At 35.1% G+C, this 13,723-nt stretch overlaps 1 protein-coding gene and 1 non-coding gene across 3 annotated transcripts; one reads left to right on the top strand and one right to left on the bottom strand.

The window, feature by feature from the left end:
- Positions 1 to 1,057: 1,057 nt before the first annotated feature.
- On the bottom strand, positions 1,058 to 1,148 carry Trnam-cau (transfer RNA methionine (anticodon CAU)). Its single transcript is given in 2 exon segments — positions 1,058 to 1,093; positions 1,112 to 1,148. It is a non-coding gene; the product is annotated as a tRNA-Met (tRNA).
- Positions 1,149 to 1,298: 150 nt separating this feature from the next.
- Positions 1,299 to 12,288, top strand: LOC128215841 (conserved oligomeric Golgi complex subunit 6-like). Of its 2 annotated transcripts, XM_052922453.1 has the most exons (20): positions 1,299 to 1,455; positions 1,654 to 1,797; positions 3,026 to 3,097; positions 3,401 to 3,459; positions 3,789 to 3,900; positions 4,988 to 5,070; positions 5,437 to 5,507; positions 5,826 to 5,919; positions 6,213 to 6,289; positions 6,621 to 6,758; positions 7,779 to 7,844; positions 8,548 to 8,612; positions 8,889 to 8,980; positions 9,301 to 9,415; positions 9,635 to 9,766; positions 9,960 to 10,127; positions 10,645 to 10,752; positions 11,040 to 11,093; positions 11,315 to 11,394; positions 11,811 to 12,288. In XM_052922453.1, the coding sequence occupies exons 1-20, from the start codon at positions 1,348 to 1,350 to the stop codon at positions 11,956 to 11,958; spliced, it is 1,986 nt and encodes a 661-aa protein (XP_052778413.1). In that variant the 5' UTR covers positions 1,299 to 1,347; the 3' UTR covers positions 11,959 to 12,288. The 2 variants fall into 2 exon arrangements, with proteins under 2 accessions (XP_052778413.1, XP_052778414.1); XM_052922454.1 differs by lacking the exon at positions 7,779 to 7,844.
- Positions 12,289 to 13,723: the final 1,435 nt, after the last annotated feature.

Genomic DNA, 13,723 nt, shown 5'->3' with positions numbered 1-13,723 from the left:
CTACCGTACGTCATGGTATAATGTTTTTGTCCGGGTACTCCCTACGTCATTAATAAACCTAATGCAAGTCTATCGTGGCTGGTTAATTGTCCCAGATCGTGGACAGAGTCCATGGGCTCGTTGTAATAAATGAATTTAGTCATGAATTCAAAAATCTATATTTACATCACAAATGGCAACACATTAAGATCTTTTTAAAAAAATGATTTCTCGACAATGTGTGGCAAAAGTTCAGTTCATTCAAATATGTAGCAAAATAATGAAACTATTACCCCCAGAATAGTTCTGACAGCTTTATTAAGACGGCCCCAGATCGTACAGCGTTTATCGGTGAATCTATTTTTAGAATATTGCCTCCTAGTCCGTGGATTGCGCAGCATCCCACACACCGATATTTCCCGCGCATTTCAGCTGCTCGGGCAGGATGAGTCTACATCTACACATCGCAGGGGTGGTAACATTCTCAATGCAAGCAGGATCCAGTGAATTTCACATGGAATGAAACTATATTATGAAGCAAAAAAAATAATCTCACCTGGAAATTTAAGTACATGTTACCTTGTATGAATGTGTTTACATGGTACAAAAAACTTACGTTTTCGTGAGAGGTTAAATTCTCCATTCCGCCTCAATTATATGGACCAGTCCATACTGCGAAATTTAGACACGGTCAGATTTTTATTATGTGAAGTGTTTTAGGTCGCACAATTAAAGGATATCACAATATACATGAGTTTGCGATTTATGGAAACACGTAAATTAATAAAAGTTATGTGGGCGATAGGAATGCATTTTAGATATAGTAAGTCTTACTGTGCATTTCAAATAATTTTGAATAAATACATGTATGATAACTTGAAAGGTTACCACGTCAATGACATCTTGTTTAATAAACATGCATGTGCGGTTGACTTTTGCCAATTACTTTGATATTCGTAAAATGAGAATACATAAGTGTTAACAAAAGGTTAAAGTGTGTGGATTTATAAATTTGGAAGTATAAAATTCATATTGGAGTGTCGATATGGGAATGTTTGTAGGAAACGTGAAAAAGTTATGCCCCGGGTGAGGATCGAACTCACGACCTTCAGATCGCTCTGTGATCATTGATTATGAGACTGACGCGCTACCTACTGCGCTACCGAGGCACATGGAGGTTGACGTTAATTTTACTAATTTATCCCTACTTGGTTATAACTGATTACCATAATTGCTTTTTAGTGAAAAGTTTCATAATTTGAATTCAACAATTATATTTTAATAGCTTCATTGCTATTCCCATTTGCGTGCGATCATTTAAAGTTTGATAATAAGTCCGTTGGCCTAACCCGGAAGTGACTTTCCAACATGGCCGACTCCACCACGTCAAGTGTCAACACCGGGAATGTTTCGGCCTCAAATCCACTGACTAAGAAGTTAAACAAGATTCTAGAGACACGGCTGGACAATGATAAGGTAAATAGTTCCTGTGCTGTATTATAAGATGTACTGATTTTCTAAATTGCTTTCGTTATCGGAGTTGACTATGAACGTATAAGGTAACTTTAATGGGTGGGGAAATGTAAATAGAGGTTTTGCAAATTTACGTGTGATCGGATTTAAAGCGATGATTTGCTACTTATTGAAGATTTTTTTTTATTTGACTTGTTTCAGGACATGCTCGAGGCCCTCAAGGCACTGTCAACGTTTTTCACGGAAAACAATTTGCGGAGCAGAAGAAATCTCCGCAGTGACATAGAGAGGCGTAGTCTGGCCATTAACGAAGAGTTCCTGTCCACCTTCCAGATTGTGAAAGATGTAAACTAACATTACTCTATTGTGCTGTTTAATAAATGTTGTTTTTAGAATGCCGTCCTTAAATGTAAGTGTCAATGTCAGTGTAACCCTATAGTCCAAATAATTGTACGTTGACAGATTTTTTTTAGATTTTTGATATGGCAAATCTTTCACGTACAAATTGTTTAGTATCAAATGTGGGTAGTTGTTCCGATCAGGATTCCGGGTTAAAGCATATAGCGTCTATAAAATATCATAAAAAGATATTACCAGATAGTGTTATGTTATATTAGTTCCGTACACAAAAAATAAATATCCAACTTATAATTATGAGTTTGACGGCTTTTCTTCATTTCATTCTGTCAAAACATAACGATATATACATGAAGGGCACCTGCAAGGCTTCCGGGCACAATTTTAAAACAATCGAAACATTTCTGCCATGGCCGAGTTGTTACGATTGTATAACGAGGTCTATCTCAAAGCTTTGTCGGAGGAGGCCGAGTTATTACGATTGTATCGAGTTGTTCCCCTTCGCATAATTGTTGTCTGTGTCAGTTAACTTTCGTTTTATTGGAAAGGTAAACAACTTGTTTTAATGCATTAAATGCTTGTTTAGTGCAAAATAACATTTCACTTGCATGGTTAAATATGAATATAACTCTTTATGATCAATTTCAACCATAAAATACTTCACTTAAAACAATTTCAATATTTTTAAAACACCCCCGTTTTTTGCTCATTCCCGTTTAGACGTTAGGGATTGGAAGAATCCCGTATAACACGTCTATTATTTTAGACTATGTAACCCTAGTAACATGTAGAAATAAAGGTAGATATTGAGTTCTTGCATTAAGATGTTCAAAGATGTAATGATGACAGGCAATTCAGGGTTCTCACTAGGGTAGCTCAGACTGAGGTCCTGTGACCTTCATGCTTGAAAAATTTTGGGTCTGTGATGAAGACACTTGGGTCCGAGTATATGGTTTGCACTAAAAGTTTCTTTTTGGGTCCAAGGGAGGCAAAAAAAGATTAATTAGTTAAATTGATGATATGTATGGTGGTGAGGATTAGGATGGAATGAAATTGTAATAACCAATACCCTTAGATCTCTTATAGTTCATTTGTGCTAAAAATCTAAAATATTTAAAAACTATAATTTTTGACATAGTGAATTATACCAATCCTAATCATGACATTGACATAGTGAATTATACCAATCCTAATCATGACATTTTCTTTATTTCAGCAACTGGACAGTGTTTATGCAGATGTGAAATCAATGAATGAATGCTGTCAAGACATGACCAGTCGTCTAAAAGTAACAGGATAATAGATACTCCCTCTTTGTTTTTTTGCACAGTTACTTAATGGCATATCTGATTAGTTTTTAAAAAGCAGAAAGAAATGTCAAAATGATACAAAACTTTTAATGAAAATAGTTCATGAAATTAATGATGTTTTAAATAAAAGTTATAATTTTCTTAAATTCCTTGGCGTTGTATTTTAATAGAAATAATTAAGTAAACTGATAGAAATGATTCAACAAATAATGTGTTCTTTTCTGTGGTACATGTATATACATAACTTACCATAATATGACATGTTTGTGATTTTCTTACAGGCAGCCAAAGCGCAGACCCATGACCTTATTAACCAGACTACAAATCTGCAGACTGAAAGGTATGATTTTGAAATGAAGAAATATTACTATTTAGGTAAACATGCCGTTTAGGTTTACATGTACAACAAATATGTTGTTCTCAGACTTCTCTGCTACATTGCTCCAGTCGAGAAAGCCCTGCACTAGTAAAATGTTTGTCAGACTTGCTTCGCCAAGTATATTATAAGTGTGAGTATTCAACTTTGTTGACTCAAACCCTTAAATCAATGACTGTCATTCTGTATATTTAATTCTTTGATTTTACAAATTTTACATGTCCTTTATAAAAATGGTTCTATTTGAAAACTTTTGAATGCAATTACAATTACAAAACTTTTGTTGCTTACAGCCAACAGTTGCAGATGAAGCAACAAGTAGCTGACGAGTTTCTGGCACGGTTTCAACTGAAACCAGAGGAGGTCAGATCCCTGCGCGGGGCCAAGGCTGGGGCATTATCACAGGTCAGTGAATGGGGATAGTTGCATAAATTATACCCCTGCATGGTGATATGGCTTAAAATTGCTTATAAATTATCACCAATTTTATATTGAATCTGTCTTTAGTCACTGAATTTACCTCAAACTGAAGGATATGTGAGAAATATTAAACCTCAGATGATTGCTTTGCCTTTAGTTTTGGTCTTCTGATTGACACAAAGTACCAAATCAGACAATAAACATCTTTTTATTTATCATTTTGTAAACAAGGCATAATTTCAAAATTAATCAAAGGGCAATTACTGTTAAAATATGAAAATAGAGTTATGGTCCTTGTGCACTGCACTCCTCAAGAAGCACTCTGCTCATTAAGATCTATCTGGATATGAAGTTTGAATTCAATATGGATAACAATTATATATATATATATATATATATATTGCTATTTATCTATACTGCTGCATTTTTTAAGTTATGGTTCGACAAGCAACTTTCATAGTAATATATATTGTTCACGTGAATGGGGGAGATAAATTAGCTGTAGTTTTTAAATATTCAGTAGGCATGGATTTAAGTGATTGAAAGATGGATGGACAAAGTGGTGACTGCATGCTCTCCTTTCAGAGAGCATAACAAACAATTAAAATATTGAACACAAATATAGCTGTGAGTGACTCTTTATTTTACCAGTATGAAATGGGTTTGTAACGGTAGATGAGTTGGGAATGTCTTGTCTGCACAATACTTTGAGAAAAACCTTGACTTGAGAATGGTTTAATTATTAGAAGACCATGATACTTGGTTGCAGTAGACCCCTGTTCTTTATGTGGTCACATCAGTCACAGTCAATAGTCTTATGAAAACTTTGTTCGCACAATAACTCAAGAACTGTTAGACCTAGGACCATAAAAATTTGTTGGAGGTTGACATTGAACCTCTGCCTGTTTCTGACAAAGCTGCGCTCAGTTGGCTTTATGTTTGATAAACATATCTCATTATTTTTAAGAGTTCATAATTGTTCTTATTTTAAATACTCATTTGAACTCCTCTTCATGTTACATATTTGTATATGGTAGGTTATACAAGTATTGTTAATTCATCTTTTGAGCAGGACTTTTTCCAATCTTTGGCGAGAGTAAAGCAGATCCATAACGACTGCAAAATACTTCTGCGCACAAACCATCAAACTGCAGGGTGGGTCAAATTTTGTTTCTTTTCTTCTGTTATGATGTCAGCCTTACCGTATGTGCATTTTCAATGATAATGATTCATTATCAAACAATAAGCCGTGTTTCTTGTTTTGGAATCAGCACTGTTTGTCATTATACAAGGGTACCTGAGTTTGTCTTAGAATATAAAAGTAAAATTTAATATCAGAGCACCACAAGTTACGGTAATTTATTAAGGTAATTTAGCCCCAGGTTAACCCTGAATCTTGTAAAGGTAGAACAAGTGTGGTAATATTAAAATGCTTAAAAGTGAAAACCAGCTGCTTGTTGTTGTGAAAACCACATTCCATTCTCTATTGTTGTTTATTACTTGTAACTGCATATTTCCCAGCCTGGAGATAATGGAATCGATGGCACTGCACCAGGAGTCCTCGTATGAACGCCTGTACAGATGGGCACAGAGTAGGTTTGTTTGTATTGCACTGAAAATACATTAAAATACATAATGTTAATTCATTGTGCATGTTACTTTTCTTTGTGATATAACAAACAACAAACATTTTTTCCCATGTCCCTTTGTAAATGCAAGTGTTATATCTTGTTAAGTAAGAAATGAAGTCCTACTCTAGATCATTAGATGTAAATGCATACAGTTTAACACACTTTGTATAAGATTTCAATTCATCATTATGTATATTTTATGGCAAAACTAAATATTTCTATTGGATAAACATCATTATATTCTTGCTGATGACTATTGCCAATGTTAAATTGTTGTAGATGACTGCCGTGCGCTGACTGGGGAGTCCCCAGACATCTCCCCCATCCTGTGCCAGGCCATGTCTGCGCTCCAGGATAGGCCTGTTCTCTTCAAGTATGTGTATTATATCCTGACGTGTCACTTATATTTCCAGGGTGAAAGACAGATTCTGTATGGGCTATCATTGTATTCCATATGTGCACAAATTGTTTTCATGCATCTAGATGATGAAGATCATATGGTAAAAAGTGCTCTTATACTGCTAGATAAAATGTCAGTTAAGGTGCTGATGTAAAGAGTGCATCCTTTGAATGTTATAGCATTCTATCAAGTAAAAAACAGGATGATAACAAAATAAAACTTATTTTAAAGATTGTGTCAGATTTGTTTATTTTTGTTCATAACAGGTACACATTAGATGAGTTTGGGACAGCCAGACGAACAGCAGTTGTGCGAGGTCTGATCGATGCTCTTACACGGGGAGGTATACTTGCTATTTTAGTATTTCGAGCATAAGTTTAAAATACTTTTTTAAGGTTTTGGGATAAATATTTGAGCTACAAGTGGTTTATGGTTAGTGTTCTACAGAACCTTCTGTTGTTACCCATTAATTTTTTCAAAATAAAAACCTTTAGATAGTATTAGCGATACTAAAAAGCAACACATTGATAAATACGTACACTTTTGAATCAATATATTTCCTTCTTGAGAGTCTCATAAAATGAACTTGATCATAATTTTTAACCAAACCTTTTTCTTTATAAAGATTATCAAAGTTAATGCATATATTGTATCCAATGATTATCTTTTGATAGGCCCTGGTGGTACCCCACGGCCTATCGAGCTTCACTCCCACGACCCGCTCCGCTATGTAGGCGATATGTTGGCATGGTTACATCAGGCAACTGCCTCTGAGAAGGAATATCTCAACAGTCTTCTCAAGAAATGTGAACGTAAGTTCTGTCGGTTATTGTAGATTATTGTTTGTACAAATAAATGCTAAAATAAGAGTAACATTAGTGAAATCTACTTGGACATTTATGTTTCATAACTATGAACCTTGAGAAAAATATTATACTGAGATGCAGACCAAGTGAATCACTGCGGCATTTGTGTCTAACCTATTGTATTGTCTGAAGGAAGAGCATGTAGTCACGGCTTTGTCAATCCATCCTCCCGTCCACCACACCCTATGCTCAGTAAATGACGTTAAAACAACTGCTGATTTGTCTCCACCTTTCACTTTTACAGTATGAATTAATAAGGAAGGTGCTTGTACGAGCCATAACTTAAAAAGAGCTGAAAGAATTAAATTAAATTTGGAATATAGATAGATTGCAATAAGAGAAAGTGCAGGACGCTAGCACGTTAATCATACCTTCCATATTTTAGAAATTATCTCCACCTTTTTTATACCTCATTTTTTATTCACATGGGTGAAAGTTTTCAGTATTGATACTGAATTCAGTATTTTGGAAAATATTTATCCTATATAATGTATTGTAAAACTGGCATTTACCTATGTAAACACCCTATTTTCAGTATTTTGAAAAATTCAAACTTTCACCCATGTATTCAGAGTATTACTTAAAAGGTCTCTGAGGTATTGACTTCAGACTTATATACACTCTGATCTTATTGATAAGTGCAGAACATAGGAACCATAACTCTGTTTTGGGTTTTTTAACAGTTTTTGCCCTTATTTTTCTTGACCTAAAAATCACTTGAAATGTGATATTTTCTAATTTGCATTTACTTCTCCAAATCTATACCCTGTCGGGAAGCATACATCATTTCGAAGGATAGCCTTTTATTGTAGTATGGGTTGGTAAATGTACAATCATATGTTTTGATTTTGGTAGAAAACTTCATGCATGTTTACTAAATTTATTAAATTTTCTTCAAGTGATATATATATATATATATGTGTGTTGATATGATATGATAATGTGCTTTTTGTATTCAATGCTTAGAGAAGATAAAAATAGCAAAGAAAAAGTACTTTGATCCGAGCTCTAGTGACATTACTGTCTGTGAAGGTAAAACTGAGGGCATACTTTCTGTTGGTCGGTTTGTGAGGGTCTTCTGTTGGTTTTGCTTCTCATTTGGAACAATGTTTATACACACTGTTAGTAAATACTGTCTGCATTGTCCGTAAAAACTAATGTCTACAACTTTAATCCTAATTATCTATTTAAAGATGTATATCTTAAATTATAACACATGTATTTTTATGGAAATGAAAGTTTGAGTTTTGGTGTATGTACATTGTTCCAATAATGGGCAAGAATTTTGTATATTTATAGGTAAAATATATTGATTTTACTATAGAGGGTCCGTTATTGAATTAGTTTACCTGCCTCTTTTTCTCTGCTTAGCTACTCAAGCTTGATTTCCTCATTTCTGTTTAAAATAAACACCGCATGACTTGAATTGAGCAGTTTTGTTAGAAAGTGTATTGCAATGGAGGTTTTGAACACCTGCCCAATTTTTGCTTTATGATAGTTTGTGTTTAAAGAAGTACTCTGGTTGTAATTGTATGCAACTGAGCTTTGATAAAACATTAAGTTGCCTTTTCAAAAAGTTTTGTCAACCAGCATAAAAAGAACTAGTGTTGCATTTAAAAATATCAATAAAAATAATGTCTGGCTTTTGCCACTTCAGCTTAACACGCATGTTTGATAGTATACTGGTACATGGACATGTATATGATATTCACACTAGTCTCTTTCCCCCAAACAGCAACAGAGGACACAATACAGGACACGCTTGGGCACATTACTGAGGGTGTTTGCAGGCCTTTCAAGGTAACATGATTGGTTTAAAAACTGTTTGTTTTACAGTAAAGAATGTATTCAAATTGATTTGCAGAAGCCTCTTTTTCCGTGCACGATAGACATTTTAATGTTTTTATGCACCTTGACTTTCACCTCACAATGGTAGCTTATTAAATTATTTTGTTTATGATATTTACTCTAAGACTATAGTGATGATGTCCGTGGATACTGTATTTACAGTTTATATATATATAGTCTATATTTGTACAGAAAGTACCAATGATTAACATGTAACCATGGTTGCAGGTGCGTGTGGAGCAGGTGCTTGTCTCAGAGCAGGATGCAGTCACACTTTACAGACTGAACAACATTCTGAAGTTCTACCATCATACCATACAGTAAGTTCTACCATCATACCATACAGTAAGTTCTACCATCATACAATACAGTATGTTCTATAGTCTAACAAAACTCTAGCATTAACTGTTTAACTTCTATGTTGTCTCTAGATATTTAAATGCCAGTATTAAATTTGAAGCTTACATGTAACACAATGCTATTAAAGAATAGTTAAACATTTAGTGCAGTATTATACTTCTTCATTGTCTATATATTGATGCCAATTCATCTGCAGCAATAATATTTTGGGCTTGCTTTGGAATCTTGACTTCTATCAAAACAATACCCCATACCATATCCCCCCCCTTTATACGTGCAGACAGATAGTAAATCCAGAAGCAGCCTTGCTAGGGACCATCATTGAGATTCAGGACCTGAGTCACCGTATGTTCTTCAACAGTCTCACCTGTCACGCCAACAAACTCCTAGATAAGGTATGGGGTAGTGTTCAGAAAAGATGATTGTTGATACACAGTTGTCTTGTATTTGATAGAAAATGAGAAACTGAGTCCTCAGTTGACATTTAAAATATCTAAAAGGAAACATTTCATTTGCCATAATAATTTGACAACCATAATTATTCTAGAAGGTCTTCAAATCCTTAATAGAAAGAAAATACTTATAATTTTATTTTTTATTTAAATATATTACAGGTAGAGCTTCCCCCAGCTGACCTGGCAGCCACGGCCTCACTTACCCAGACACTTGGCCTGCTGAAAGACGTGCTCCAGTGTCATGACTCCTCCGTCATCACTCTCGAAAACAAGAAACAGGACTTCAAACAGGTGAAATTTCTTCAGACGGTAGTAACGATTCTATATTATTCCAGGTTTTTTAAAGTTTTAAGTAAACATGTACTGGTTTGAAGTCAATGAACAATTTTTAGCTTTCGTTTAGAATAAAAAACTATCAATAAAGCCAGCCACTTTCATTGTTCTAAGCAGACCTTCCATATGACTCCTAACCTCTGTATTGCAGATTCTGTCGTGTGTGCTGGACCCGCTGCTGCAGATGTGTTCAGTGTCGGCCAGTCGACTCAACACCGTGGACATGGCCGCGTACATGGTGAACTGTATATGCTTCATGCAGGCAACCATTGCCCTGTATGAGTACACAGACACCAAACAAGAGATGCTTCAAGCACAGGTATCACAAAACAACATGACATCATGGTGCATGCACCTGTTGTTGTGTAATAGTGGTAGTTATTAGTGAAAATCAAGAAGTTTAAATTATCCATATACTTTGTAAACATGGGGTGGAAAGGGTAAAAGAAGCAGACATGTACATGTACATTCTTATATGTACAAACAAGAGGCGTGAGTATTTTCCACAAATCAAATTTTTTATAGACTTACATGTGAAATCTTCTTCTCCGGGGTTCCCTCTGGGTTTTGAATAGTTGTTGCCACTTTTTGGCAGGGGTGGTCTTGGACCATACTATTCTTACATATGATAATTTTCTATCCAAAAAAGCACACACTGATAGAAAAAAAGATGAAAGTGTATACTTTTAAACTAACATCATAAAATTACATATAAAAATGTACAAAGGAAGCAAAGGGGGACTACTTCTGCCAAGATTCTTGTTGTCCATGCCTTAATTAGTTCCTTTCCAGGCAAGGTTTTGTTCGATTGTAGAAGGTAAACACAAACTTTCCAGGTTGATGCACATATAGACGCGCTGGTGAGTGAGCAGGCCTCGTTTGTCCTCAACCGAGTAGACCTGGCCCAGATTTACGGCACCATACAGCAATATCAGCCCAAACAGGTATGCTTGCACTTCCCAGCTCGTCCCTGCGTTTTAACATCCATTTCCTCAGTAAGCATTGCAGGCGAGGGTAATAAAGCCCAACACCACCTTAATGTACCACTTCATAAATATATAGATTTTTTATGTTTCAGCAGGAAATATACTTTTGTGATATAAACTTAATATTTTGTATTACAAATAGGTCTATAACCAAATATTTCCGATTAAACCTTTGCTCTAATGCTTGTTCAGTTATTGTCAATAGCGGCTAATCCTATAGCAATGAGGTCCATGTTATTTTTCAGGGACCCATAGCCAATCTACCTGGCCTAGATCCTATAACAGTCAAGTCTGCAATGGTAAGCTTTACAAATCCATATAACCCTTTCTATGTAAAAGCAACCAAGTACTACAGTAGTATTGTCTTTATGGCTATTTCAGTTTGATGCATGTACTGTTATTGTTTGGTTTGGTTGATGATTAATTAATAAGGAGATTGGCTGAATTGGATATTAAAGATACAAATAAGGGTTTGAAAAACTATGGCAAAATTTGACAGCTGTGATTTTTGTGATTACAGAACAAGTTTGACAGTTACCTGGCCAGCCCCGACTCCCTGACCCTGTCCCAATGCAGTCTAATAACCAGCTCCAAATACAGGTATGCCAAGGCTTATCAGTGGTGTAAATAATGCATGTTCCTCAAGATAAGTTTTAGCTGGAATAACAGTGTTGTGTGTACAGAAATCAAGAAACATTTTATTCAAAGGCTTGAACAAAAATAACTATTGTATTTACTTCAAGCATATTATAAGTCATGGTCCAACTGGTATTCCTCAAGAGCCCAATTACATTCTTAAGTTGAAATGATTTAGTGTCATTTTTTTGTTATTTTGCTGTATTATTTAATAATATAGCTGTGTGCACTGAATTTAAGCCAGTGTCCAATTCAAAGACAAAGTTGAAAAATTGAAGAAAAAAATGGACTAGTTGCAATCTGTGATATTCCTATAGAATTTGTTTAACTTTTGACTGATATCCTTATATGAAAGATGTTGATATAAATCATATTTACAGGGAGTTGATCAAGAAGAACTCGAGTGATCTGATCTGTCAGGCGTACCGCCTCATGTACGAGGCCATCTGTGATCCCAGGAACGAGTACCGGGAGAGTACCAGTATTGTCCCGCGCACACCGGACCAAGTTATTGCCCTGCTCACGTGATCAACATGTATGTGCTGGCATTCAAACTGTCATAAAGTGTTTTTTGACATTGTAGCGTTCAAGCAGAAACGGGGACACTTATATGTGAACAACTCATCATAGCTGGTGACGTAGATTGTTGTGATACATTGTATAATTGTGATAATGTTTGGGACTGATTTCTAATATTTATGGGTTGTTTCCGGACTCTTTATTTATCAGGAAATGTCGGGTTATATATCACTGAATAGTGTAGTTATTACTAGAAATACAGTGTTACTACTGAGATCACGGATATGTAATTCTATGTTTTGATGTTGTTGTATTTAAGAAATAAATTCTTAAAAATAGTGTTCCCCATTGTCTGTTATTTTTAAGTGTTCCCCATTGTCTGTTATTTTTATTTCTTTTCTATTCGAAGAATGAGGAGGGCTATGCTTCTCGCCCGGAGACGGCGTCTCCGTCCAGTTTAAGTTAAAGGTCAAGTTGGCATTTTCTCTTAAACCTCAAATCCTGCTCATTTAATTCTCTTCATACTTGACACAGTTCTTCAGGACCATCACACACTTCGGTTTCATACTCCATACCAGCATAAAACAAACTAAGGCCTCTGATTGGGAAATAAGGTTTCAGTTTTCGGGCACATTGGGTCAATAGTTCAAAACTTTTTAAAGTTGACAATGTAAATGGATAACGAGATCGTTGATGGCGTTTTAACATGAATTATTTGATGATGTTATCATATTTTGAAATAAAACAGATGACGCTGAAATAGTTGTCTCAAATCTTGTTAGAAATACTGCAGATCACATGTGTATCTAGATCAGTAAATATTTCAAGTTAACAACCATGATGTTAACAGTGTTGTTAACTGCAAAAATAAATAATCGCCCCAATGTGTCAAGTAAGTCTTAAAGCAAGTTGGGATTTTTACTTATTACTTTTATAGGCTTTATTCAATCCTCTTTATACTTCACAGAATTGTTGACGGTCGTCATTGGATAAGGTTACAAAACTCCATGTACATAGTTTTGGCCAAATCAACTTAAAAAAGGGCAACTTCGCATTTTTACGTAAAACTCCAATACCGTTCATTCAGTGGGCATCGTACTTCACAAGGTTGTCTAAGGCCATCACACAATTAAGTTGCATCACTCCATATTATCTTATATACAAATAATGGCCCTTGATCGACTTAAAAAGTTCAGTAATATTTTGGCAACTTCGTTCTATACTCTCGTTTTTTGACCTGGTTGTTAATGAATTGTGTTCTGTACTCTCGTTTTTTGACCTGGTTGTTAAGAAGATGTGTTCTATACTCTCGTTTTTTACCTGGTGTTGTGTTCTATACCCGCCATGGTTGTTAAGAAGCGTTGTCCAAATTTCTTGTAATCTGACCTGGTTGTAAAGGAGCTGTATTCTAATGCTTTGTTATTTTACCTGGATGCAGTAGTGAGGCAAAACAGCAGATACCAGATACAAAAATACCAGCGGAGACAGTAAAATGGTTTATTCATAGTTATAAAGCAAACAAAACAACATAAACATGTTATATTGATGAGATCTTGCAGTCGATTAAATCCTGCACAATCTGATTACATTAATATCTTGAATATGCGTTTCGCGCAAGCCTGCAAGTACTTGAAAGTTTGGATTTACACATTACAATAACACATAATAAATTATTGATATCACTCGTAGTTTGCATGAAATGAGAAAATGATCTAAAATGGTATATACGAGGGATACATAGATTCTGCATTAGACATAAATTATATCCAGAAGT

The sequence above is a fragment of the Mya arenaria genome, chromosome 14, assembly GCF_026914265.1.
Source record: "Mya arenaria isolate MELC-2E11 chromosome 14, ASM2691426v1".
Classification (NCBI taxonomy): Eukaryota; Metazoa; Mollusca; class Bivalvia; order Myida; family Myidae; genus Mya; species Mya arenaria.
The sequence above is the reverse complement of the archived record's forward strand: the minus strand, read 5'-3'. Positions and strand labels throughout refer to the sequence as shown.

Bases quoted from the DNA above. Each gene is read 5' to 3' on its own strand.
- LOC128215841 (XM_052922453.1), top strand. From the start codon at position 1,348: ATGGCCGACTCCACCACGTCAAGTGTCAACACCGGGAATGTTTCGGCC. The intron at 1,798-3,025 runs GTAAACTAACAT...TCTTTATTTCAG, and splicing joins CCTTCCAGATTGTGAAAGAT to CAACTGGACAGTGTTTATGC. The intron at 10,128-10,644 runs GTATCACAAAAC...CAAACTTTCCAG, and splicing joins AAGAGATGCTTCAAGCACAG to GTTGATGCACATATAGACGC.